At 35.4% G+C, this 24,022-nt stretch overlaps 1 protein-coding gene across 3 annotated transcripts in view; it reads right to left on the bottom strand.

Moving 5' to 3' along the window:
* The window catches only part of LOC127138235 (DExH-box ATP-dependent RNA helicase DExH7, chloroplastic), a 48,454-nt gene that overhangs the window by 20,980 nt on the left and 3,452 nt on the right, over positions 1-24,022 (bottom strand). For all 3 annotated transcript variants that reach the window (XR_007808736.1, XM_051064631.1, XM_051064630.1), the window contains exons 7-15: positions 23,303-23,521; positions 21,315-21,426; positions 20,696-20,887; positions 19,683-19,762; positions 9,027-9,149; positions 8,765-8,851; positions 6,613-6,713; positions 4,609-4,666; positions 770-835 (exon numbers count right to left, since the gene is read on the bottom strand). Coding sequence is in view for 2 of the 3 variants with exons in the window: in XM_051064631.1 (XP_050920588.1) it covers positions 770-835; positions 4,609-4,666; positions 6,613-6,713; positions 8,765-8,851; positions 9,027-9,149; positions 19,683-19,762; positions 20,696-20,887; positions 21,315-21,426; positions 23,303-23,521 (1,038 nt within the window). In the remaining variant the exon portion in view is untranslated. The remainder of the gene's footprint in view (positions 1-769; positions 836-4,608; positions 4,667-6,612; positions 6,714-8,764; positions 8,852-9,026; positions 9,150-19,682; positions 19,763-20,695; positions 20,888-21,314; positions 21,427-23,302; positions 23,522-24,022) is intronic.

Below are 24,022 nucleotides of genomic sequence, written 5' to 3'. Positions count from 1 at the left end.
GCAGCTAGGGTGTTTTTATGCTGAAGTGAAACCCTCTCGACGAGAGCTCTGATACCATGTTTGGAACTGAATAATATATTTCAAGTATAAGACTATTTTAATCTAATGGACCTAACTAATGGACTAAAAGTCCGAATATAAATTACTACTAATAGTAGTAAAAATAACTTATTTACTACAGACATAAATCTTATCCCAAAAGCTAGCTTGAAAGATAAGGGTGCTCAAATACATTTATACATTCAACAATCCGAGAATCTGAGCAATGTGAGACTCCAATAACTTTAAAATCCACCATCACGCCTAGTGCGGGTCAAATTCCCACATTGCAATAAATAAATAACTAAATATACTGAGAGCAAAAAAGAATCCGAGCTCTGGTACCATGTTAAATGGGTTTGGATCTCATCCAAAAGCTAGCTTGAAGGATGAGGGTGCCTAAGTACACTTATCCAAGAACCTAAGTAATGTGGGATTCTAATACAATGTCAATAGTAAGTATTTGTATAAATACGACTTTTAGGATTATTAATTGTATTACATATACACTAATATTAAATGCCTACTTTCTTTCTCACTTTCCCTACTTTTCTATCAATGGTAGCATCTATAGGTTGATCCATGACGTAAATACTTATGCAAGGGATTCAAGGACATCTTACAAAGAACTACATATCAAGTTAGATAAGGCATAAATAATTAGAACCATATCTCAGTGTAAGATTCACGCAGATGTTTATTGTATACCATCCTAATTGATTTCACTGACCAATAAGGATCTCTCATGAACTTCATCAACTATGATATGAGTAATACCCGTCAAGCTTCGGTTCCCCTGCAAAATGATTAAGGTAAATCATAACTTTAAATTTAACAAAAAGAACAAGGTAAATAATAACTAAAAGTTCAATAAATAAAAGGCTCAGAATCGAAAAGGCAGTAGTGTTGTTTGTGACATCAGTATGAAAATACCACTAGTCACATCAACATCAGATGAAGTTAATTAATAATTACTAAAACATGCAGCATATAAAAACTATTGAAGCCTAATTGATAGGCTCGGGGTGATCCATAAAAAACAATGATGAGAAAATAAGTGAACTGTTTCTTAATTTCATTTAAAGGTTTCTTAAATAGATAACCAAGAATTATCATAGGTTCATGGCATGAATTTACTTCAACCACTTGAGTACTTAAGCTTTATTGTGTTAGTGATACTTGCTTATAATTGTTGTTTCCCAGCAGTCTATGAGATGCTTAGCTTACAGGCTGTCAGTTGTGGTAATTCAGTGTTCTTGTCAATCTAACCTGAAACTAACACCTATATGTGGAGTTAAAGAATAAATGTAAATGAAACAGAATTCCAGAAACAATCTTCTCTATGTTCACTGATCTCTCGACTACTAAGATGATATCAGAGATTTAGGGCTCTGATCTTCTCTCATGGCTCTTCCATAAACCCTGAGTTGTAATTACAACCGGAGGTGTCATATCAAGCAGTGACGCACACTGTTCCAATGCTCGAAAAAATCTTTCCAGCACCATAAAATATTACAAATTCAGATCCACAGAACGAGAACTGTGCTAATCAGTCACTGCAAGCTGCAGTAATTTTTTGATCTCTGCTATCCAGTTGCAGCTTCAACCACATTCTCTCATTCCATAATGGAGAAACTTGACAAAAAGAAGTTACAGTAGGAATAGAAAATAGAGTCTACTATCAAAGGCCACAAGCCCCATCACTACCTATTGAAACCGATTATACCTTCATGTTTTCTCTCTGATAAAGATAGAAGTTAAAGCGAGGTTAACCAAGCACTTTGTGTTTTGGGAGCAGCAAGACCAACCTCTTATGTTTTGGCCGCAATAATCTTCTTCAAGCAATGGTCTCACACAAGTTATTGGTAATACAAGTGAACAGACACTCTGAGAGCAGATCCAATGTCAGTACCATTTACAAACAGGTTACAGGTGAATTTAGGCACTTGCTCACATAATTGTATTATACTAAATTGGAGGAAAGGTCAACGTCAGAAATGTCACATAGGTTGATTTACAGTTTTCTATTGCTGACTAGTTTCTGCACAAGAACAGTTGGATGTGGTCATGGAAGAATTGCCTAGAGAATGATGCTCTTATTGAATTTGTTAGTAGAAAATTTGAGCCATGTTTCTAGCACAATAGGATCAGATTCAGAAGTATAGAGAGAGCTTGTAACTAGAAGAAGGAATTGTTAAGTGTGTTACATTATTCTGTGGGATGTTGATGTTTTTTGCTATCAATGTAGGACCTGTATATTGTAGATCACTTTAAGTCCCAACTTGTGGGCGAGGTTTTACTCGATTTTCGGGTAGAACAATGGAGTTACTTTTTCGCTTGTAAATATGACTTCGACTAAAGTTTTTCTATCCATGTCATTGTCAACTATAAATTAATGCCAATTATTCCAATTCGACATGAGAAATATAATTTTCAACAGAAACGTGATTCAGGAGATATATATAGAGCAACCACCTGAGTTTGATGCTCAAAGAAGGTCAAGACTTCTGGCCAAGCAACTCAAGGTTCTTCATGTACCAGCTGAAGATGAATGGGCTGATTTACAAAAAAATCCCATGCCGACAGCCCAATTCTTTCATCTTCAAACCAATCTCAATATTCTTGAGCACCCTCTGGTTGCTCACCCGCCATAAGCCAATAGGAGATCGGACAGTATAATTTCATTTCATTTATCATTTAAGCAATGTAGTTAGTTGAGGCTAGTTTCTCCTAGAACTAACTCTTGATTAATCTTCCACTGCATCAGCATCTGGTTCACTCTATAAACGAGAGTGGTCTGCTGAAACTCATACTAAGTGCTTTAATACTACAGTTTGAGTGTTATAACAGAAATTAGAGGCTCGTGTTTTTCTCTCTATTTTCTTTAACCAATGAAGATTTTGAGTTTCTGCTCATGAATACTTCCTGTATAACCCTGTTAGCACTTGAGAAAATATCATATGTTTATTTCACATTACAATATCTTAGTTTATCTTGTATGGTCAGTTTATCAATGACTGGTGCTGTAACTCATCTATGACATTGGTTTGGCAAAGGGACTAACTTAGACTATTGACAATGTGTTGAGACTTGAGACCATTAGAGGTAAGTTCAGACAAAGCAGAAAGTAAGCAGATAAGAGTAACTCGGATAAGAAAACCAACTAACAACTTAGAACTAGCAGTTAAACAAACACATAGTCATTTGGCTTGAGACAAGCTATAACAAACCACAAAGATGCTCAAAAGCGGACTAAAAAGAATTTTGCGGTAGCAACCTAGAGACTGAACAAACAATACTCAAACAAACTAAAAATGTAAGCATAAAACAATCCAAAATCAGAGTGAATGAAGAAGACTCGACAAGAAACAACCGAACAGATCTAGGACACACTGACAAGCAGAAATAGGGGATAAGAGGGCCAAGGAACCATGGTGAAGGCACACAAGGGAAAGAAATTCATCTCCGAAAAGCATTGTATTTGCAAAACAGCTAGCAACCAAACTTCAAAATAGCAGTGTCTGGACATATGTGGCAAGGAAGTGTCAGTGATCACATTGGTGAACAGATTGAACAGGACGACAGCTTCACGTGACGCCGTGCCAACCGAAAAGTGTTGTATATGCAAAACAGCTAGCAACCAAACATCAAAATAGTAGTGTCTTGACAGATGTGACAAGGAAGTGTCAGTGATCACATCGGTGAACAGATCAGACAGGACGACGGCTTCACATGACGCTGTGCACAGTGGTGGTGGTGGTGGAGCCTTCACAAAAATGAGGTGGAAGGAGACGACACATGTAAGCTTGTATCAAGGCCATTGGAGCTGAAACTTTGGAAGAACGTAGATCGGTTGGAGGCACTCCAGATGGCAGGGTTTTGCAGGGGGAACTTATTGAAAAAGATTTCTTGCTGGCTGGCTGCTGCGCTGTGGCCACAGATGGAAGATGTCACTCCCGGAAAGAGGAAATCAACAAAGGAGAGAACAGTGGCAGTAATATTCTGTTTGTATAGCTGACAATATTAGAGTTCCTTCATACTTAGTGGAACTTGGCAACAGTGTAGTAGCTAAACAGGTGACGGAGTATCAAACCATGCTCTAGATACCAAGTTGTAGTTATAAGTTTTAGATAAAAGGAGAAGAGAAATAATAAAGAATTTATACAATAATGTGTAATATTATTGATGATGATTTGATACTAACTTAATACTTCCTTTGGTTGCTCAGCCACTTTGAGCTAGTGAGGGGATGTGAGTATTTTACTCCTATTATTTGTGTACCTTTCATTTGTAATTAGCATTCCATTTACCATTAAAGCAATGTAGTTAGTTGAGGTAAATTATCCTCCCATAACTAAGTATGGATTAATCTTCCATTGCATCAGCATATAAATAAGAATTATCGGTTGAAATACAGATCGAGTATTTTTTTGTAATAACAGAAATTAGGGTCTCATATCTTTTCTTTGTTTTCTATGCTTTTCTTGGATCGTTGAATGTTTTTTAAGTTTTTTCTCATTGAATACTTTGTGCATTAACCTATTAAACTTTTCAAAAAAAACAATGTACCATCAATTTTCTCAGAAGGATGCCTGTTGTACAGAACAGAAGCCTTGTTTTCTCATTCCTGGCATGAAAATAAGCAGTCAATAAACTAATATTTATACAATATAACAAAAAGACAAAACCCATGGCATTTGCACATATTGGAGAGGAAAAATACAATGTAACTAGCATTCCATTACAGAATACTTTCTTCATGTCAGTAATTAATAATTTTCTATACAAAAGGATCAAGGTACTGCAAGTGCATTGTTAAACAACCTTAAAATCTTAAAAATAAAAATATTTAGTAGCATAAACATATTTGATTAATGACAGTTGAAAGTTGATAAGAGTAAGCAATAATACTCTTTCTCATCTCTTCTATCTCCCACAGTATTGCAAGTACTCTGTGTTAGTGTTAGATTAAGTAAACATTTAGATATTCTAGATTGATTGTTAGTATTCTTAGAGTGTACAACTACCCAGAATGGTGGTTATTCATTAGGCATTAAATGTATTTTTGTAACACCATTATAAATACAGGTAGTGTGATCTAAGCATAGACACACAATTTACATAATTCTATATGGCTCCTCGAAATACCTTCCCCGTGATTGATTAGGGAAGTTTAGCACTATGCTACAAGAGTATGGCATGACTTAGATTGGAGCCTGATTACTCAGTCTTCTTTTTGCATTCTTCACCAACCACTTGCTTCTACCTGCTGGTCTATGTCAATAGCATCAGTCTCACCGGTAATGATAACGCTGACTCCAGCGGTTGAAACAACATTTATCTCTACACCTCTAGAATAAAGATTAGGGACCATTAAAATATTTTTTGGGAATTGAAGTTGCTCAATCCAAGACTGGTGTGGTTTTTACTTGGAGAAAATATCCTCTTGATATACTTGAAGAAGCATGCTTGCTTGACTACAAACCTAGTGACACTCCTATGCATTCTAACATCAAACTACTAGAGTCACTGAAAGACCTTGGTATATATAGGTGTATAGTTGAAAAACTTAATTACCTCACAATGACCAAACCAAACATTATTTTTACTGACAATGTGGTTAGCCAATTTCTAAATACTCCATGTGATGACCATTGAAACACAGTGATTCACATTCTTAAATGTATAAAGAGTGCGCCAGGTAAAGGATTATTTTATGAAAATATGTGTAACGCCAAGTCGTGGGCTATTCTGATGCTAATTGGGCAAGTTCATCGGCTGATAGAAGGTCCACTTAGGTCCACTTCAGGGTATTGTATTCTCATTAGAGGGAATTTGATCTCATGGCGGAGCAAGAAACTGAACATAGTTGTGAGATCTTGTGCAGAAACAGAATAGCGTGATATGGCAACAACAACTTGTGAACTCATGTGGTTAAAACAATTACTATGCCAGCTCAAATTAGGAGACGTCAAGGCAATGAAACTATTTTTTGACAACCAAACAGCACTACATATCGCCTTCAACCCGATTTTTCATGAAAGAACTTAGCACATTGAGATCAACTATCATTTTGTAAGAGATAAGGTTCTTTCAGGAGAAATTATAATTAATTTTGTTGGTTAACATGATCAATTAGATGACATATTTACTAAATTCCTTAGAGGACCTCGGGTTGAATCTATTTGGAACAAATTTGGTGCATATGACATGTATGCTCCAGTTTGAGAAGTGTTAGAATTAAGTAAACATGAAGATATTCTAGATTGATTGTTGGAATTTATGTCATACAAGTTTCTAGGTTTGTGATAATTCATTAGGCATTCAATGTATTTAGTGTAAGTTGTAACACCATTATAAATACAAGTAGTGTGATCTAAGTATGAACACAGAGAACTAACAGAATTCTTTAATTAGCATTTTCAAAAACACTGTTATGGTATCTAGAGCTTTATGCTTGGAAGATTTGGGTCAATAAGCAACTTTTTAATTGAATCCATCATTTTGGGTCATAAGCGATTTTTTTATTAAATCAACCATTTCAAAACAAAATGTTGAGGGACAAGTGAACACCTGGCACTATCAAGACGGACTTGATAACCAATCAAGGAGCCATCGGAACCTGGTGAAGGTTCACACCGCTCATCAGCTACCCTTTCAGCCACGGAAATAGCCTAAAACATAAACAACAAATAATAAGCTTGGAAATCTCAACTTCATAATATGCTTTGAATGAAAATTTAAGCAAGTACAATCTAACATGTGGAAAAGAAAGATAAAACATGAAAGCACAAAATTTAAATTAAAAGTAATGTTGAGAAAGAGAAAAAAAAAACAAAAAAAAAACATGCGAGAAAGTCCAAATTATAAGACACTTTGCAAAAAAAAAATTGTCTTAAATTATAAATCACTTTACAATATCAATACAGCATTAATAATTTTTTTCCTAATATACCCTTTAGTATTTATTACTATTCATTTTTTCAACTCTTTTAATTTCTCTTTCTTAGGTAATTAATGAAGGGTGTTATTGTAAAGTCATACATAATCTGTCTTTTCCATACAAAATTAATTAGGTTTCTTAACTCGTGTGAAATACGCAAGACATGTGATAATTTGGGTCGGAGGGATTAACTCTTGATTCCTTTTAAAAAGGTGTGGACAAAATGAAACCATTTGAGGTCATTTTTTCCATTGATACAAAGGCTTGGTTGAACATTTTGCAACTCAACAGAGCCAGTATTTGAGGCAAGGGTATTAATTGGTTCAGACATTCTCAATTTTGTTAGGTGGGAAGCTTTTCAGAGTCTCCAATGGATTTTGGAGCGCTTATATTATTGATGGAGGAGCAAGTGCTCTTAAATAGAATACGGTGAAATTAGAAAAGGAAATTCCTAATAAATACTCTTCATTGCGCCCAATGTCAATTCTATAATTAAGGGTCAATGGCTCTTAAATATAAATTATTCAGCTAATCAAATCTCCTTTTAATGGGATTTTTATCCTATTTAAATACAAAATACATAGCTAATTAATATGTCCAGTTGGTTATGGTTGGTTATGGTAAGAGTCTCAAATTAGACAATATATGGCATGGACATATGTTTATAAGTGAGGGTGTTCCTCACTTTAAAGTCGATTTTATAGGGATGAGTTAGGCTCAACCCAAATTCTAAAATGGTAACAGAGTCTCTTTCAAGATCTTGGCCACCTGTTTATATCCATGCACCAAGCCCAATAATATTGGGTGTGAGGGGGGGGTGCTAAGAGTCTACATCATACAATATATGGTTTGGCCATATATTTATAAGTGGGAGTAACCCTCACCTTACCAGTCAATTTTGTAGCAACTCAAATTCTAAGTCTTCTTTTCCCTTTAGTCATGTGTTACCAATCAGATACACCGGATTCCTCCATTTCTATGGTTCCTCCTCTTCTTACATATTCATTTAGTTGTCATCTTGCTCTAATGGAGAAAGTTGTCACTGAATAGACCGATGCCTGATCTCATGTCCTAATCCCTCAACCTGAATTCGTCACTTGTCATTGAAAACACTATCATTTAGGGTGACGGCAGGTAAAGATTGATGAGATGATAGCTCTACATTCTTACGAGACATGAATTCTTGTGCCCTCCCTGCCAATGAAATCTATTGTTGGTTGTCAATGGATATTCGCGATCAAGGTAGGCTCTAATGGTCAGATTGGTCTCGTGAAAGCTTGATTTGTAAATTAAGGCTATGCTAAGATATTTGTAATGGATTATGGTGACACATTATCCCAAGTTGTGTACTTAGCCGACATCCAAAATGCATCCTTGGATGGTGATTAAGCTAAAGAAATTCATATGGAGCGAGTGCATGGGTTCATAGCTTAGAAGGAGTCTCAAGGCTCTGTATATAGGTTGCAAAAAGCTCTGTATGGTCTCAAGCAGATTCCAAGAGTATGGTTGGGTAGATCCAGTTCTTTGGGAATTTGGCATACTTTGCAGTGAAAAAGATAATTATAAAGTATTATATCTCTATTTACAAGATATAATATGGTATTCCTATTTAAATATATGATACGATATACCTATTTATAAGATATGATATGATAAGTCTATCCTCTACAATAAACATATAGATCTTAATCTCACTTTCAACAACGACAACTCCAATATACAGCTTATAATTGCATTAAATATACATCAGCAAAATATGCAAGCAGAAGATTTAGTACCTACCGCTATTCTCCTTGGTTGAGTGCAAATAATATTACACTGTCCACCATGTCCTGACTCAATCATCTCATCCAATATGAATTGTGGAACCTACAGTAAAGTCAGTCTTAAAAGATTATGCCGACACTCTGATTCCAAGGGGGAGTTTGGCATCTATAATCAACTTTACTCAAATTCCTAAAGCAAGAAGAATGCAATTGACTAGGAACATGAAATTTTGATATGATAAGTCTCAAGAAATCACAAGCTACAACTGAAATGTCACCTGAGTTGTTTTTCCAGAGCCTGTTTCCCCACAAACAACAAGAACATCATTTTCCTTTAGCATTTGCAATATATCACCCTTAAGTGTGGCAATAGGAAGTGTAGCTCTAAAATTCAACATATCCTGGAGCAGAAAATATATCTAGGTTAGTACAAAATGATATTTTTCTCCAAATAAAGATCAATCAATTGTACTGAAAATTTTGGCAAATGCACATTTTACACCAATTGTAAGAAATATAAAACAGTTATAAGCTTCTGCCTAAGTCCAAGCATTTAGAATAGATGACCTAGAAATTGTATCAGTGCTCTATTATCTATATGACAAAGAGGTCAAAACTAAAAATTCATTCTTCATATGTAAGTTAAATTCCAATACATGATAAAATAGTCCATGCAATATCCATAATTCAAGCTCAGGATTATTGTGTGAGGAGATGTGTTAGAGAAATAAAACCGGTTAAGGATATAAAACCAATCTCGTGCCTGGATGAATTGAGAAAATGAAGCAAACATTGCAAGCCTTTATTGTGAAAGCTGCAAAGGAGTCTCTAGTTTCTCTAATCTCAGCAGAATTAGACCTCTGTGGCTTGAGCGTTGTTAATTTAGGAAATGGAAATAGTCTTCAAGTTCTGGTGTGCCTAGGGCTGGTGGAAATGTTGAAGGTGCGGTAATGGAAGTGAATCGTCTACGACCAGAGTGAATTAAAATGCTAAAGAAATGAAGAGTAATGTGGTAAGGAAGCATGGTGTCTCAATTGATTGTAATGACAGAAAAATTAAATGCAAATGTTATAAGAAGATAATAACAAAAGGTGCTTGTTTTCTCTATGTTTGGTTTTATAATTTTTTGGATACTAATTTTTTTTCTTTCTTAACTACATGCCCACCCCTCTAAGAAATCCTTGATCAAAGATGTGAGGACTAACAGCATAGGCCTTTGCATGCATGGTGCAGGCTATTACTTTAACTCCCAAGTTTCATTATAGTCGTGAATTTAAAGTTGGTTATGAAGTTAAAAAAGGATCATACAATTGTATAGCAAGGATGGTGAGAGACACGGATGAAAAAAGTCTCATTGGTTTCTAGATTGAGGATTTCAAAAGTAAATTAAATGTTTGGTAGTGAAATCGTGCACTTCTAAACAAAACTCCGGCACATAAGTGGAAATTATTGGGAATTGGTAATGAAGGAGCATTAAGAATTTCTGTTTAACAGCCGTGCTTTGAACTTGGGTACAGCTCGTGTCATTACTTCTGCTTATGCACCATTTTTGGGTCTAATCCTTTGTACGAGATGTGTTGATATTTGTATATATATAGAATATTCCTTATGTTATCTAGAATAGAATATACATTAGCATATTCTTTGTGTATTTAATATAATGAGCTATATATTTCGCTATAATACAACTTCTGTAAAGCTCGTTATAGGAAGACGCGCTATATGAGTAATCTATCCTAGTAGACATTATACTAGGAAGCTCCTGAGTCAACCTCTAATCTATAAGCCAGTCAGCGGGATAGATGAATATGAACTTCTCTAAGAGAACAGTTCAACGGATTTAATTGAATTCTGTTATCTGATCAGATTAGATATTCTCTAAGACTGTATAAGAGAGACCTAACTAACTGGATTGCTAGTAGTGATCATACCCGATGATGTAAACCCGATTGAATCAGCTCTTGTGATCATATCCCATGCTATCAATGGGAGTGAAGTCCGCCTATCCATCAACATAAAAGTGAAAGGAGCCCGCTAACTACTGCACTTCCTAATGTTGTATTGAGTTTTTCCTAAACTTGCCTGCCCATAGTCTTAACTTTTCGCTTAAGCTCTCAGACTAGAGCTATTCTCACTAAACCGAAAATTCTAATGTACCCCTCTCTCCTCAATGGCTAAATACCAAAGCTAACCTTAAATGGGTTAAAGATCAAGAACAGGAGCTTAGCCTCAATCTTAGATAGGAGATTCTCCATAACAACTCAACTACGTCGAGCCTTGCCTTGAACAAGCCAATCTTCCCGTGGTACTGGCTAATCCAGGAGATCTGGTTCTAGAATCGGGTGCGGGTTAATAACTCATCTAAGCATGACCGTTCTGTCTGCCCACCCCTTCTTCCATTCCATAAAGTCAGGGCGTAGTGTTATTCTGACACACGGTTTTATTCAACTGTTTCTTATTCTCTCTTTTCAACATGGTATCTAGAGTCTATTGAGAGGCAGCTTTCAACTGTGCATTACTCGATTCATTTGTTGTCTTCTAGTGAGAAAAAAATCTTGACAAAGAGTGACCCAGCTCCAGTTTGCCTTCCAACAACACATTTAGGCATTCATTTTCCGCTCACCGCCGCCATGGCGCCACAGATTCTGGCGACTTTCTAGCATACCAGCACCACTGACAGAAGCATCTTCTCCGATCAGGCCCATCCCCAGAAAATCGCTGCCAACTGCCGCCTTAAGCACCCACACGCGTCGCTTCGTCCTCCGCGTGTGGGTCTCATGCGATGCCGCCATCCTCCGTGCATGACGACGCGTCTAGCTTTCAATTAGATCGTCGTTTTCACCGCACCACTCGGTTTTATCCTGGTTCCGATGGAATTTCCAGCAGGAGTCAATAGTACTACTGACCCTTGTTAGAAACTGCATGGCAAACCTCAACTCCAGGTGAATGCGGCTCAAATTGATCATTCGAACATTCTTCAGACCTCACTAACTCCTCAGAGTTTTATGCCAAGCTACGATGATTTCATCAGGTGGTGTCACAATAATCAGAACTCTTGGTTCTACTTGTTCAGTTGCACACACTTGTAATTCATTTATTTGTCTCTCTCAATCATCTTTTCTTGGCCCTTGGATCCTTGATTCTGGAGTGTCTGATCATGTTACCAGTAATAAAGGTCTTTTCTCTTCCCTCTGATTTTTTAGCTATTATAACTTCTACAAATGGTTCTCAAACCCGATCTGAAGGGATTGGTACAGTTCAAGTTCTACCTTCTCTCTTTGTTACTTTTGTTCTCTATGTATCGAATTGTCCGTGTAATTTAGTTTGAGTCAACCTTTTAACTTGTTCTCTTGATTGTATTGTCACCTTCACTAAAGATAATTTTACCCTACAAGACTGGCGTTTAGGACGGACGATTGGCGTCAGATGTGAGTCTCAAGGTCTTTACTACCTTTCTGTATCATATAAGACATGTTAAGTCGCAGATTCTTCACTCAGTATTGTCATACCCCAATTTTGTCCGGGCATATTTAAATTTTTGTAAAATCGATTTCATTTTTAATTTGTATCATATGCACAGCATGACATGCATTCCATCATAAATAATACTTAAAATATCAGGCAGGATAAATCTATTGAGGATACAGACAAATCGGTTAAATTGTTTCTCAAGAAGGTGCAAATCAGCGGGTAAAAAGTTTCAAAATTAAAATTACAGACACCAGTATTATTAATCTACAGTTCACGTAGTTTAACCTGGTGTGCTCGTGGTATTTTTCAGCGGCTGTTTCGGTTGCGTTTTGACCCGCCTGAGCCTTTTAACCGGTGCAAATTTATTTCATAGTTTGAAGAAACGCTGTATTTTTTCAATAAGTATATTTTGTGCTGATTATTTTAATGTGTCTGATTTAATTTTTCGAATAAATTTATATCCAATTTCTATTTTTAATCAGATCATTTTATTTTCTTTATTCAAAATATCAAACTAAATAATTAGAATTTTTATTTGTGATAATCATATTTTTAGTTAAGAATAAATAACAATAATAATTTTTAAAATAATAATATTAGAATAAGATAACATTGGATTCTCCTTTTTTTTAAGTTGACAGCATATTCAACTCCTCTCTTCTCTCAACAGGTTTTCTCTCCACTCACAGACATAAACTCTCTTTCCCTGCTACCTAGAGCCACACACAAAATCACTTTCCCTGCTACCTAGAGCCACACACAAAATCACTCACCTATCTCACTCCTCAATGACTCTCTTAAAAAACTAAAAAATAAGATAAAAAAGAAAGAGGTGACTAGATCCCCTAGAGTAGCCTTCTCTCTCGTCAAGAAGAAAGAAGAAGAGGCCAACGCACAAATAAAAAGGAGGACATTTTCTCCTTCCATAGGGGATGACACCATTATCCTCATCAAATCTCAACCACCATTAACGATCCCTTACCTCTATCTAGCAAACCCACAAACTAACCCAACAAATCCAATGATTTCAGTCTAATCTCTTCGATAACCTCCATTCACCACCGCTTTCCACCTCCTAACAAAGCTCCGGTGAAACTCCATAAACCAACAACCAAATCCGATCCAAATTCCTGCGGTTTTTTTTTCTTCCGGCGACGTCATCACCCACCGACACCACCACCATCTCCGCCGTCAATCCAATCCGTTCAGTTCAGAAATTAGTTTCACTTCAACAGAGGTAGCTTCCGTCACTCTCATCGGTAATCACTTGAACTTGCTGAAGTGATTGTTGTCTATAGCATTATTTATTACCTGAACTTACTGAAGTGATTTTTGTCTATAGCATTATTTCGTTCCTTTTGGTTATTTCTTATTGTATTCCATTTGTGTGTATCGCTTACCTGCCACTGCTGTGCTTTGTATATTTGAAAGCATGAATTTATAGTTTGATGCGATGTTTATTTGGTTTAAATCACATTTTTTATTTTGTTATGATATCATGTAAGCTTGGTAAATATACTTGAGTGCTGCTACAATATTAGTTAAATTTTTTTTACTTAGCATTTTCGTGCATATGCGTTGATTGTTGGACAACATCCTGGGGAAGTTATTGCTATGAATGGTGTCGAATTTCCTCTTCATTGTTTTTTTTTGTTGACTTGTGAGCTGAGTTTTTATCTAATTAATGCTTGGTTGATATATGTTTGTTGTGAGATTTAACTAGTCCTTGTCCACTCATTCCATACATTTCTATTTCATAGTGATTAATGATTTTAAAAATAGTTACATTGTCTTGTTGGAAGTTGGATACGTTGTAATTATAGTATTCATATTAATATTCAAGTTATTAGAGTGTTTTGTTTTTAACACTCTACAGTAGTCATATTCCTACATTGATTACATTAGAATATTGTGGTGTAGTCACTAAATAATCAAGATATAGTATTCAAGTTGCCGTTGTTCATTTCGATGCGCTTTTAATCGATTTTTTCCCAATGGACTCGACAATTCCATGTCGTTGTACCATCAAAATTTCAATAAATTAATAGGATTATTTCACCGTGTTATGAGTTCGCGAATAACATTGATCATTGTTATCTCGCACAAACCGGTTCGAGCACACCGATTCAATTCAATCAAGTAAATCGACATTATTACCCATTTTTCTTTCTTTTTTTTGATTTAATTAATTAATTAAAAATTTTAATTAGTTTAATTTTGATTAATCAATTTTAATTAACTTAATTATTTGATTTAATTAGATGATTTTGATAATTAATCTTAATTAATTCAATTAATCGATTTAACCAAATTTTTAATAAATTAATTTTGTTAAAACAGAAATTGATCGATTTCTCCCACTATCACAACTTCACATTATTTCAAACAAAAAAACTATTTCATGTCATCAATTAATTCATAATCACTTTCAATTCTATTCCAAACCAATTCATCATCGATTCAAAACAACTTCGAACCATTTCAAAAATCACACAATTCTCGATTCAAATGTCGAGTCATTTTTTTTAAACACCTTTGTAAGTCGATTGCTTTCTAGCATCGCTATCAACCTCCCATAGCTTACTCTTGGACTTTCTTACAATGAGACCTATACGGTTTTATTTAATCTGTTAGATGAATTATTCACTAAATAAATTCAATTCATTCACAAGAATGTAAATTTTAAAACCTCGATCCGACATCGAAAGTTAAATTAAAATACTTAATCACATCAAACACCATTTCATTTGGAAATGAAAAGGGGGATGGCTTTGAGTTTTCAATTCCTCTCCTCGATTATTTGAATACGAGTTCTCTTACTCGGTTAGTCAAATAGTCGTCATTTCCATCCACTTAAGCACAAGCGAGTCAAAACACTTTTATAATAATGAAATGAAAAAGGAGATGGCTTTGAGTCTTCAACTTCTCTCCTCGATTGTTTGAATACGGGTTTTCTTACTCGGTCAGTTAAACACTCGTCATTTCGTTACAAACTTCTAAACCCGATTAAATCAAATTATTTTCATAATAATCTAAATGAAAAGGGAGATGACTTTGAGTTTTCAACTTCTCTCCTCATCTGTTTGAATGCGAGTTCTCTTACTCGATTAGTCGAACAATTGTCATTTTTCCGCAAAATCAATAAATCAATCAAAACTGTACGAAAGGAGAGATGGTCTTGAGTTTTCAATTCCCCTTCTCAAATGCTTGGATATGAGTTATCTTACTCAGTCATTCAAGTACTTGTCGTTCATTCTAAAATACGTCAACCATACGCAAACCTATTTTCATAATCACTCAGATGAAACAGAAAGTGGTCTAGAGTCTTCTATTCTCTTTCCCGATTATTAGGATACGAGTTGTCTTACTCGATTATCCGAATATTCGTCCTCCGTTCAAAATACCTTAATTATTATCAAATCCTTTCTATAATTAAGGATGGAAAAAGAAAGTGGTCAAGAGTCTTCTATTCCCTTTCCCGATTGTTAGGATACGAGTTGTCTTACTCGACTATCCGAGTAATCGTCATCCAACCAAAAACATCATAACCAATCAAACAAAATATCCAACATATTAATCCAACTTGTCACCCTCGTGTGACCAAAACTCTTTTCAAAAAGGAACACTGTTGATCCTTTCTAATGCGCACAACAAACCAATGCTTAAGCCTCCGCCGAGAGTAGACAAGCCAGCGTTTAGCCTTTAGAACGCGATCTAAACAGTTGTTCATAAAAACACCAACCAACCGTAGTTCCCTGAACTACGAATGCTCTGATTTCCTTATTTAAGGATACGTAGGCAGGAGATTGCTGTATCTTCGCGAGCACACTAATAAAAAACCTCCCCTTTCTCCTTTCTGAGGTTCTCATCCATTTCAATTTCTAATATTTTATAACCCAAACATAACAAACAAACATAAATTAACACACGAAACACACATTAGAACTAAAAGGTTCCCGTTGAGTACAACGGACGTAAGGGGTGCTAATACCTTCCCCTTACGTAATCTACTCCCGAACCCGAATATGGTTGCGATGACCATTATTCCATTACCTAAAGGTTTTATCGATATTTCCCTATCCCTTTATTGGGATAAATAAAGTTCGGTGGCGACTCTGTTCGAACTAATTTTTCCGCGACCATCGCGAGGAATCGCATTTTTCGAGATGCGACAAGTATCCATGAACAGTTAGGTCATTCAAGTGTAGGGATAAACTTGACACCAACTTCTCTAGTTTGTGAAAACATGAATGACATAACTGAACATTGATAGTGAGTGGAGAATATGTGGATGAGTATATCTTAGATGACACAGAGAGTTAGTAAAAGCCTTGAGACTCATATTTGACGTCAATCATCTGTCCCGAACGCCAGTCCTGCGGGGTAACATTGTCGTTAGTAAAGGTGACAACAAAATCAAGAGAACGAGCTAAACGACCGACTCAAAGTAAATTAAATGGGAAATTAGGTATCCGAAGAACAGAAGTAACAGAGAGAGAATATAGAATTTGAATAATATCAATCCATTCGAATCGGGTTTGAGAATCATTTGCAGAAGTTATAGTAGTTAAGAAACCAGAGGTAGAGAGGGAAGAGAAAAGACCTTTATTACCGGTAAATGCACCAGAATTAAGGACTCAAGGGTTAAGAAAAGACAATTGAGAGAGGAAAACAAATGAATTACCGGTGTGTGCAATTGAGGCAGGGGAACCGGAGTTCTAATTATTCCCACACCATCTATTGAAATTATTGTAGCTTGGTGTAGAGCTTTGAGGAGTAGGTGAGATTCGAAGAATATCTAAATGATCAATTTGAGCCGCATTCACCTGCCATTGAGGTCTGCCATCCAACTTCCAGCAAAGGTCAATAGTATGCCCGAGTCGATTACAATGTTCACACTTGGGACAAGGTTTAGAGTTGGATGGTCCTCCTTGAATCCAATTTTGATTGTTGTTAAAGGACGCAAGGGCAGCAATGTCGGTTGGTGCAATGGCAGCAAGAGATGGAAGGGTGGTAAGAGGCTAAGTGATTGTTTTGCATGTACTTGAAGAACGATAACAGAGGCAGCAAAACTCAAAATTTGATCACGAATGGCAGAGTACTCCTGAGGAAAATCATGTAGAGTAATAAGCATGAGAAGGTGTCGCATTGCTCACGTGACTTCTCTTGTTCAACTGTGGTGCAACCAACAGGAGGTAGGAGCTCATTAATATCATGGAGTGCACTATAAACTTCGTCGAATATATGTTGACATAGACCCCTCAATCTTTTTAGGAGTAATAATATTCAACAATCTATACACACTCCATATAGACGTTGAGTGTCAGTCATGGAGAGTTGGTTCGTGTGCACCCAAACTGATTCACACGTGATATGGAGATGGAAGATCGGTTTGATATCGGGATGAAGAGTGAACTTGATTACGCTGATAGTTGAGCATCAATCTATTTCCATTTCAGCTTTTCAACTGCACCCACTGTGTCGGATTTTGTGGTGAGGTGATCCTTGTAGTTTTGACCATGGACCAATAATTTGATATCATCGACCCCAACTATCGTAATTGGACCCAATCAATTTTTCTATTGAGAGTGGAGAAGTGACATAGTTGGTGAAATTGTTCTTCGAAACAGAGGATTCACCAGATTTTTCGTGAATGAAGAAAAAAATCTAAGGTCAAATCTAGGAAAGAGACATGACGGCGAGTAGGGCGACTGAAAAGTCGTCGGAATCAAACACCGAACGTGCTGTCACGCGCAGGTTAGGTTGTTGCGCGAGTGGCCCACGCGCAGAGGTTACAGCGGTGCGTGTGGAGGCTTTTGGCGGTGAAACTTTGGGGAACGAACGAATTTGAGGAGGCACTTCTGCCGGTAGTGCTAGTTTGCCAGAAAGTCGGTTAGAAACAATGGTGGCGGTGGCAGTGTGGTGGCGATCGGAAAATTGATGTCGGAATGAGTCACGGTAGTGGATGGAAGGCAAACCAGAGTTAGGACACGGTTTGCCGGGAAAAAAATTCTCACGGGAAGAGAGTGGATCAACCGGTTAAAATACAGTGAAAGGTTGTTTTTCAATAGGCTCTGGATACCATGTTAAAATATGAGAGAATGAGAGACATTTGAATAAAATTGTGTCTGAATAACACTACGGAGGTTGTATTATGTAGTTAAATTTACAACTCATCGTATTAATTATATAAGAAATATGCTAGAGTTGTTCTATTCTACATAAGCTAAGAAATATAAGAAATAACACTACAGTTGTTCTATTCTACATAAGCTAAGAAATAGAGCATTTAGTTTTTGACATATAGTTCATCTGGTTGTCGTATAATTGGGAGTGCATTTGAGATAGTAAGCTCTCCTATTTCTGAAATAATATGTATTTTGTACTTTAAATTGCTTAGTTAATTATGTTTCAATTGATTTTACAATTATTTAGGTTCGAATTAATAATAATTGTTTAAAGCAAGAGACCGTGAATGATGTGGTATTTGTGATGATTAATTCAAGAATAAACAAGCGAGTTAGAAAAGCAATTAATTATAATATTGAGAATATCTTCTTATGCTGATTGGATTGTGCATAATGTAAAAATTTGGATATAGATGCTCCAATTGTAGATGATTTGGTTGAAGTTGTAGAAACTAGTGGTAGTGGTGGTGCAAATGATTCGAGGTTCCTAATGTTGATGAAGATGGACATATAAATTTCATTGATGAGAATGAAGATCATATGGAAGATGATCATGAATTTCCTAAATGATGATTGAATAATATCCTAAACTAGATATCTAGAACTGTAGTTTCTAGAGATTTATTGATTATGAACTTATATTGTGGGACTGTTTATGAACCTGAATTGTATTTTGTGTTTTGAATCGTAATCTTATATTATAAATTTTTAATTTAGTGTTGTGACTTAGAGGTAATTTCCTTTATGCTATTTTGTATGCATATATAATTTTGCATTTGAGATAGAATTAGGTTTTAATATTAGGTTTAGCTCATTCTTATAAAACCGGTTTGTAATGTAAAATGTATACTCTTTAGAAACTCTGTTCAAGCTTAATCTCTTTTCAATGTAGGAGTAGGAGTTGGATTTTTCCAAATACACCCTCTATTGTCCAATATATTGGGCTTGGTGCATGAATAATTTGGTGGGTGATCCGGATGGATAAGTTCTTAGACCATATTATGTTTTTATATTGGATTTAATTCAACGTTACAAATTGACTTGTAAGGAGAAGGGTGTCACTCTTTATACAATCGTTTCAGACCTTCTCTCTTTTAAATGTGGGACTTGGGTTTTTCATGTTACTAGACAAGAACTCGAGTTTGAGAACTGATCTCAATCTTATACTTTCTATCACTTTTCCCTCTGAATTTATCACAGATATGGAGTGCTAATAATACAACTATAAAGAAAACAACTAGTCGTTATAAGAAATCAAACAAAATACATGCAAACCTGGTATCTTTGCGACCCCATTTTAGTGTATTGCACCTGTCTCAAATTAGCATTCTCCAATTCCTTAATATAGGTTCCTCCTGCATAATGAAATTTTAAACTCATGACAGTCAAAAGGTGACACCCACTTAAACTTTGACCATTTTATTTGTAATATTATGTTCAATTACTATCAAAATCAAAAGGTATTGAAGTATTGAGTTTGTAAAAGATCTTTTGAGCATTCATTTCAGCCTCTAACACCTTTGGATGTTAATGGTGGATTTAGTCCCACATTACTTAGAGATATGACTAATATAGTGTTTATAAAGCTTGGACAACCCTCGCCTTACAAGTTGGTTGCTCTCATCTTACAAGTCGGTTTTATAATATTGAATTAGGCTCAACCAAAAATTCTAAGATGGTATTAGAGTATGTACTAGATCTGTTGTTGGCCTTCCCGCATCGTATAAAATGGTATCACAATCTGTCCTAGATCTGTTGTTAGGCTTCCCGCATCATCCATGCTTCAGACTCATGGGCCCAAGCGTGATGTGGTCTCTTGAAATTTTTGCTTTCATTGTGGTCCTCCCTTAGCTGCTGACTGCAGCATTTGGGATGCCTTCGTTATGGCATTTGGGATGCCTTCATTATAGTCTCCAACACCTTCATTGTGTTGGATGTGAAGGGATGAATTTGATCTCACATTGCTTAGAAATATGGTTGGGACGATTTAGGAAGCTTGGGCAACCCTCATCTTACAGGTCGGTTTTGTAAAATTGAGTTATGTCCAACTCAAAATACTAAGAGCTATATACAACATACCCACAAATATTTCTACTTACCATATCTAAATGTTTCTTTCAAACACTTAGCACACATAGATATTTATATTTTCAACTTTCGAAGAAACATTTTGTTTGAAAAATGGCCAGACTGATTTAAAAAAACATCATCACAAAAAATAAGCAGAAAATAAAAGGAACTAAGATTACAAATCCAAATTGATTTAGATAAAAAGTGGAATAACCTACTCTGCGCAAATGATTGATGAATTTCAGTGGTTGAACTTTTATTTTCATCAAGTCTACTGATGTTTTGAGGAAAATTATCGTCTATAACATCAGCAGATGCAGTTTCAGCAGAACCATCACCACTTAATAATGACTCCACAAAACGAGACTTGTGATCTTCCATGTTGTCTTCTAGTTTGGTTAGCGATTCCCCTGTAAGTTTTAAAATTCATATCTTCTAAGGAAATTTTATATTAAAGTGTTAAAGAAAATTCATATCTTCTAAGGAAATTTTATATTAAAGTGTTAAAGAGTTAAATATGTTTTTAGTCTCTACAAAATCACAGTTTTAAGTTTAGACAATTAGACCCTATAAAAAATGTTTTCATTTCCAGCCTCACCTTTTACAAAAACTGCATGCTTTTAGTTAGGAACTAAAACCACTCAGTTTTTGTAAAAGATAGAGACTAAAAGTGGATAAATAAAATTGTAAGAACTAAACTTAAATGAGAGATTTCTTATTAGGTCTAAAAACATTTAACCCAAGTATCAAAAGAACCATACAAATAACATGACAGTCAGCAGTACAGAATCAAAGAAATCAAAGTTCAATAAAACATATAAAAAGGAAAAGGCTTACCTTCCATCCACTTCATAAAAACTGACGCATAAGGCTCAGTAATCACGAGATGAATTGGGACATCAGAAAATAGTTGGGACAAAGCATATGCAGCCACTTTATTCTGTGCGTCCTGCAATCAAGTAAACACTGCAAATACTGTATCCACAGAAAACAATTCCCATAAATGAAAAACTAGTGTATTGTTCCAAACATTTTACATAAATATGTAATGATCAACTCCATTGTTTACTTTGTGTTAAACGTGAAGAGAGACACTAGTCCACACATATTCAAGTAAAATCCAGTACAACCTTTTCAGTGATAGATTTGGTCTAGGGTTTGAGAGAGAGAAAAAACATAGAGTTAGCAGATAATGAAACTGAAGTTGTTAAATTGTATTATGAAATTCTAACTTGCTGAAAACTAAGCTCTGGTTTATGAAGAGAACAAAGTTGGTTATAAAAGTAATTGCGCAAGCATTAAAGATTGTGCTTCTTCAAATGAAGCTAGATGATTTCTACTCTCAATTAGTGAGATAACTCAAGTGTATTATTGTGGCAAATCTTCAAGCTAAACATCAGCTTAAAATCGAGTCACCAACAGCTGCTACAGAACTGATTACGGATTTGATTAAGAAGCCGGAGGAACTACAATTCTTCAGAAAAATGTTGTGAAGTTCAGGTTGCAGTTGCCGCGACTTGGTTTGCATAAAACGATGAAAGTGTACAAGAACTTTGTCCAAAAACTTTGAATGCACTAATGCTACCAGTGACCTGGGGAAGAATCGTGCCAGACAGTCCATGGGAGCCAGGACAGATGTGTCTGGCCCTGTTGCTCCCTCTGCTCACAGAGACGATTGTATCAGCTTGGCTATCTCTAGGCTGACAGCTCCATCTATAGGTGTTAGTTATAACTTATATCTGTTAGGAAAAAACCCTCATGCAGTCCTTAATCTTATATTACGGTAAAGATTTAGTCTTTTATCTTCTTTTTTTCAAATAGGTCCTTCAAATTTCGAAACATAACAATGTTGGCCTATTTTAGAATTTCCATTAAAAAAACATGTGACCATTACAATGATGAGCTGATCTGGAATGTCCAACTAAGCTTTTAGTGAAAAAACAAATTATTTACCCACTAAGTTGGGTCGGCTTATTAAAAAAATCGGGGAAAATGCAACGTTCATCTGTATGGAAGAACGCAAAGTTTGTCCCATCCTTATATACCCCAGGCAGTTCTGCTTCAAAATAAGTTGGATTACTGTAAAATGTCAGGGTTTGAATGGGCTTTAAGAACCCTAACTAGTTTTAATTTGGGGTTTCCTATTTATAATATAAAATATATTTAAAAATTAAAATTATTCATTTAAATTTATTCTGGTTTTTCCTCTAAACGACTAGTTAAACATTTCATATCAGCTCCATAACATCCGCATCATCACTGTAACGGACGGCCAATCTCGTTAACTTTATGAAGTTAAAGAAGCAATTTTAGAAAACAAAAAAAGACTAATCTGTTACAGTAAAACAACTTAAAGGACCACAAGACCAATTTGCCTAAAACTAATTACATGACCTCGTGAAAGTTACAAAATTTAAAACACCTATTTGAAAGAGAGAAAGTAAAAGGACAAATGTGGTACAATAAAATTAGATAAAGGACCAAGAGAACAATTTGCCTAAAATTAATTATATGAACTCGTTAACGTTACATAAGTTAAATGATCTATTTGGAAAGAGAAAAAAAAAGTTTAGAGTACTAATTTGTTACAATAAATTTAGATAAATGACAGCGGAAGGGTTTTTGTCTATTTGTAGCTATTGATGTTAAGTTGTGCAACTGTCGTACCAGCTTTGTAGTTTCTGGTAAACCATAACCTGTCTACAAAAGCTTTATTTACACAATCAAATACTTAGGGAACATTGAATACAGTTTCCAATCAAATTTCATATCTCTCACCTTTTTCTCAACCATAGAATCTTAATATGGGCATATAGATCACTCACCTCTGCAGATTGAAAGATTTCATTCTGATCTGGAAGCTTAAGTGTTACCAGCCCCCCGGCTTTTCGATTCTTTCCCCTCCCACTAGCTTTACGCAATATGCTTACAGTATAGGAAAAACTCTTTCCTCTGCCAAGTATTTTATTGAATTTTGGAGCTTCCCATCCTGATTTCTGGCATAGCTGATGAAGAATAGCCTTTGGAACCTTTTGAGGGTCTCCCTATCCATAGATAGGTTGTAACAAGTAAGAAATAGATATTGTCGGATCATATCAAGATATATATATATATATATATATATATATATATATATATATATATATATATATATGTATGTATAGACATACATATACATACACACACACATATATATATATATATATATATATATATATATATATATATATATATATATATATTCACATGGAAAAAGATATGGCATGCTTGGAAACAAACGACATCCATAGTTGTTTTTAATTCTATTGTTTACAAAAGAACAAACTGGTTAAGATTAAGAGTGAAAAAGTACATGTGGGGGATAAGAAACCCCCCTAAACAAAGTACCAAACCAGAAACCAGCCCGAGATAAAAAGATAAAGTCAATGAAGCAAAACTAACTGATCGCTCATCATATATGGTTAGCAAAACAACATTAAGAAGGCCATGATTTACACCAAATAGAAGAAAACATATAATCATATCTCAAAACAAGAGTTCTAAAT

This window comes from Lathyrus oleraceus, chromosome 4 (genome assembly GCF_024323335.1).
Source record: "Lathyrus oleraceus cultivar Zhongwan6 chromosome 4, CAAS_Psat_ZW6_1.0, whole genome shotgun sequence".
NCBI classification, from domain to species: Eukaryota; Viridiplantae; Streptophyta; class Magnoliopsida; order Fabales; family Fabaceae; genus Lathyrus; species Lathyrus oleraceus.
The sequence above is the reverse complement of the archived record's forward strand: the minus strand, read 5'-3'. Positions and strand labels throughout refer to the sequence as shown.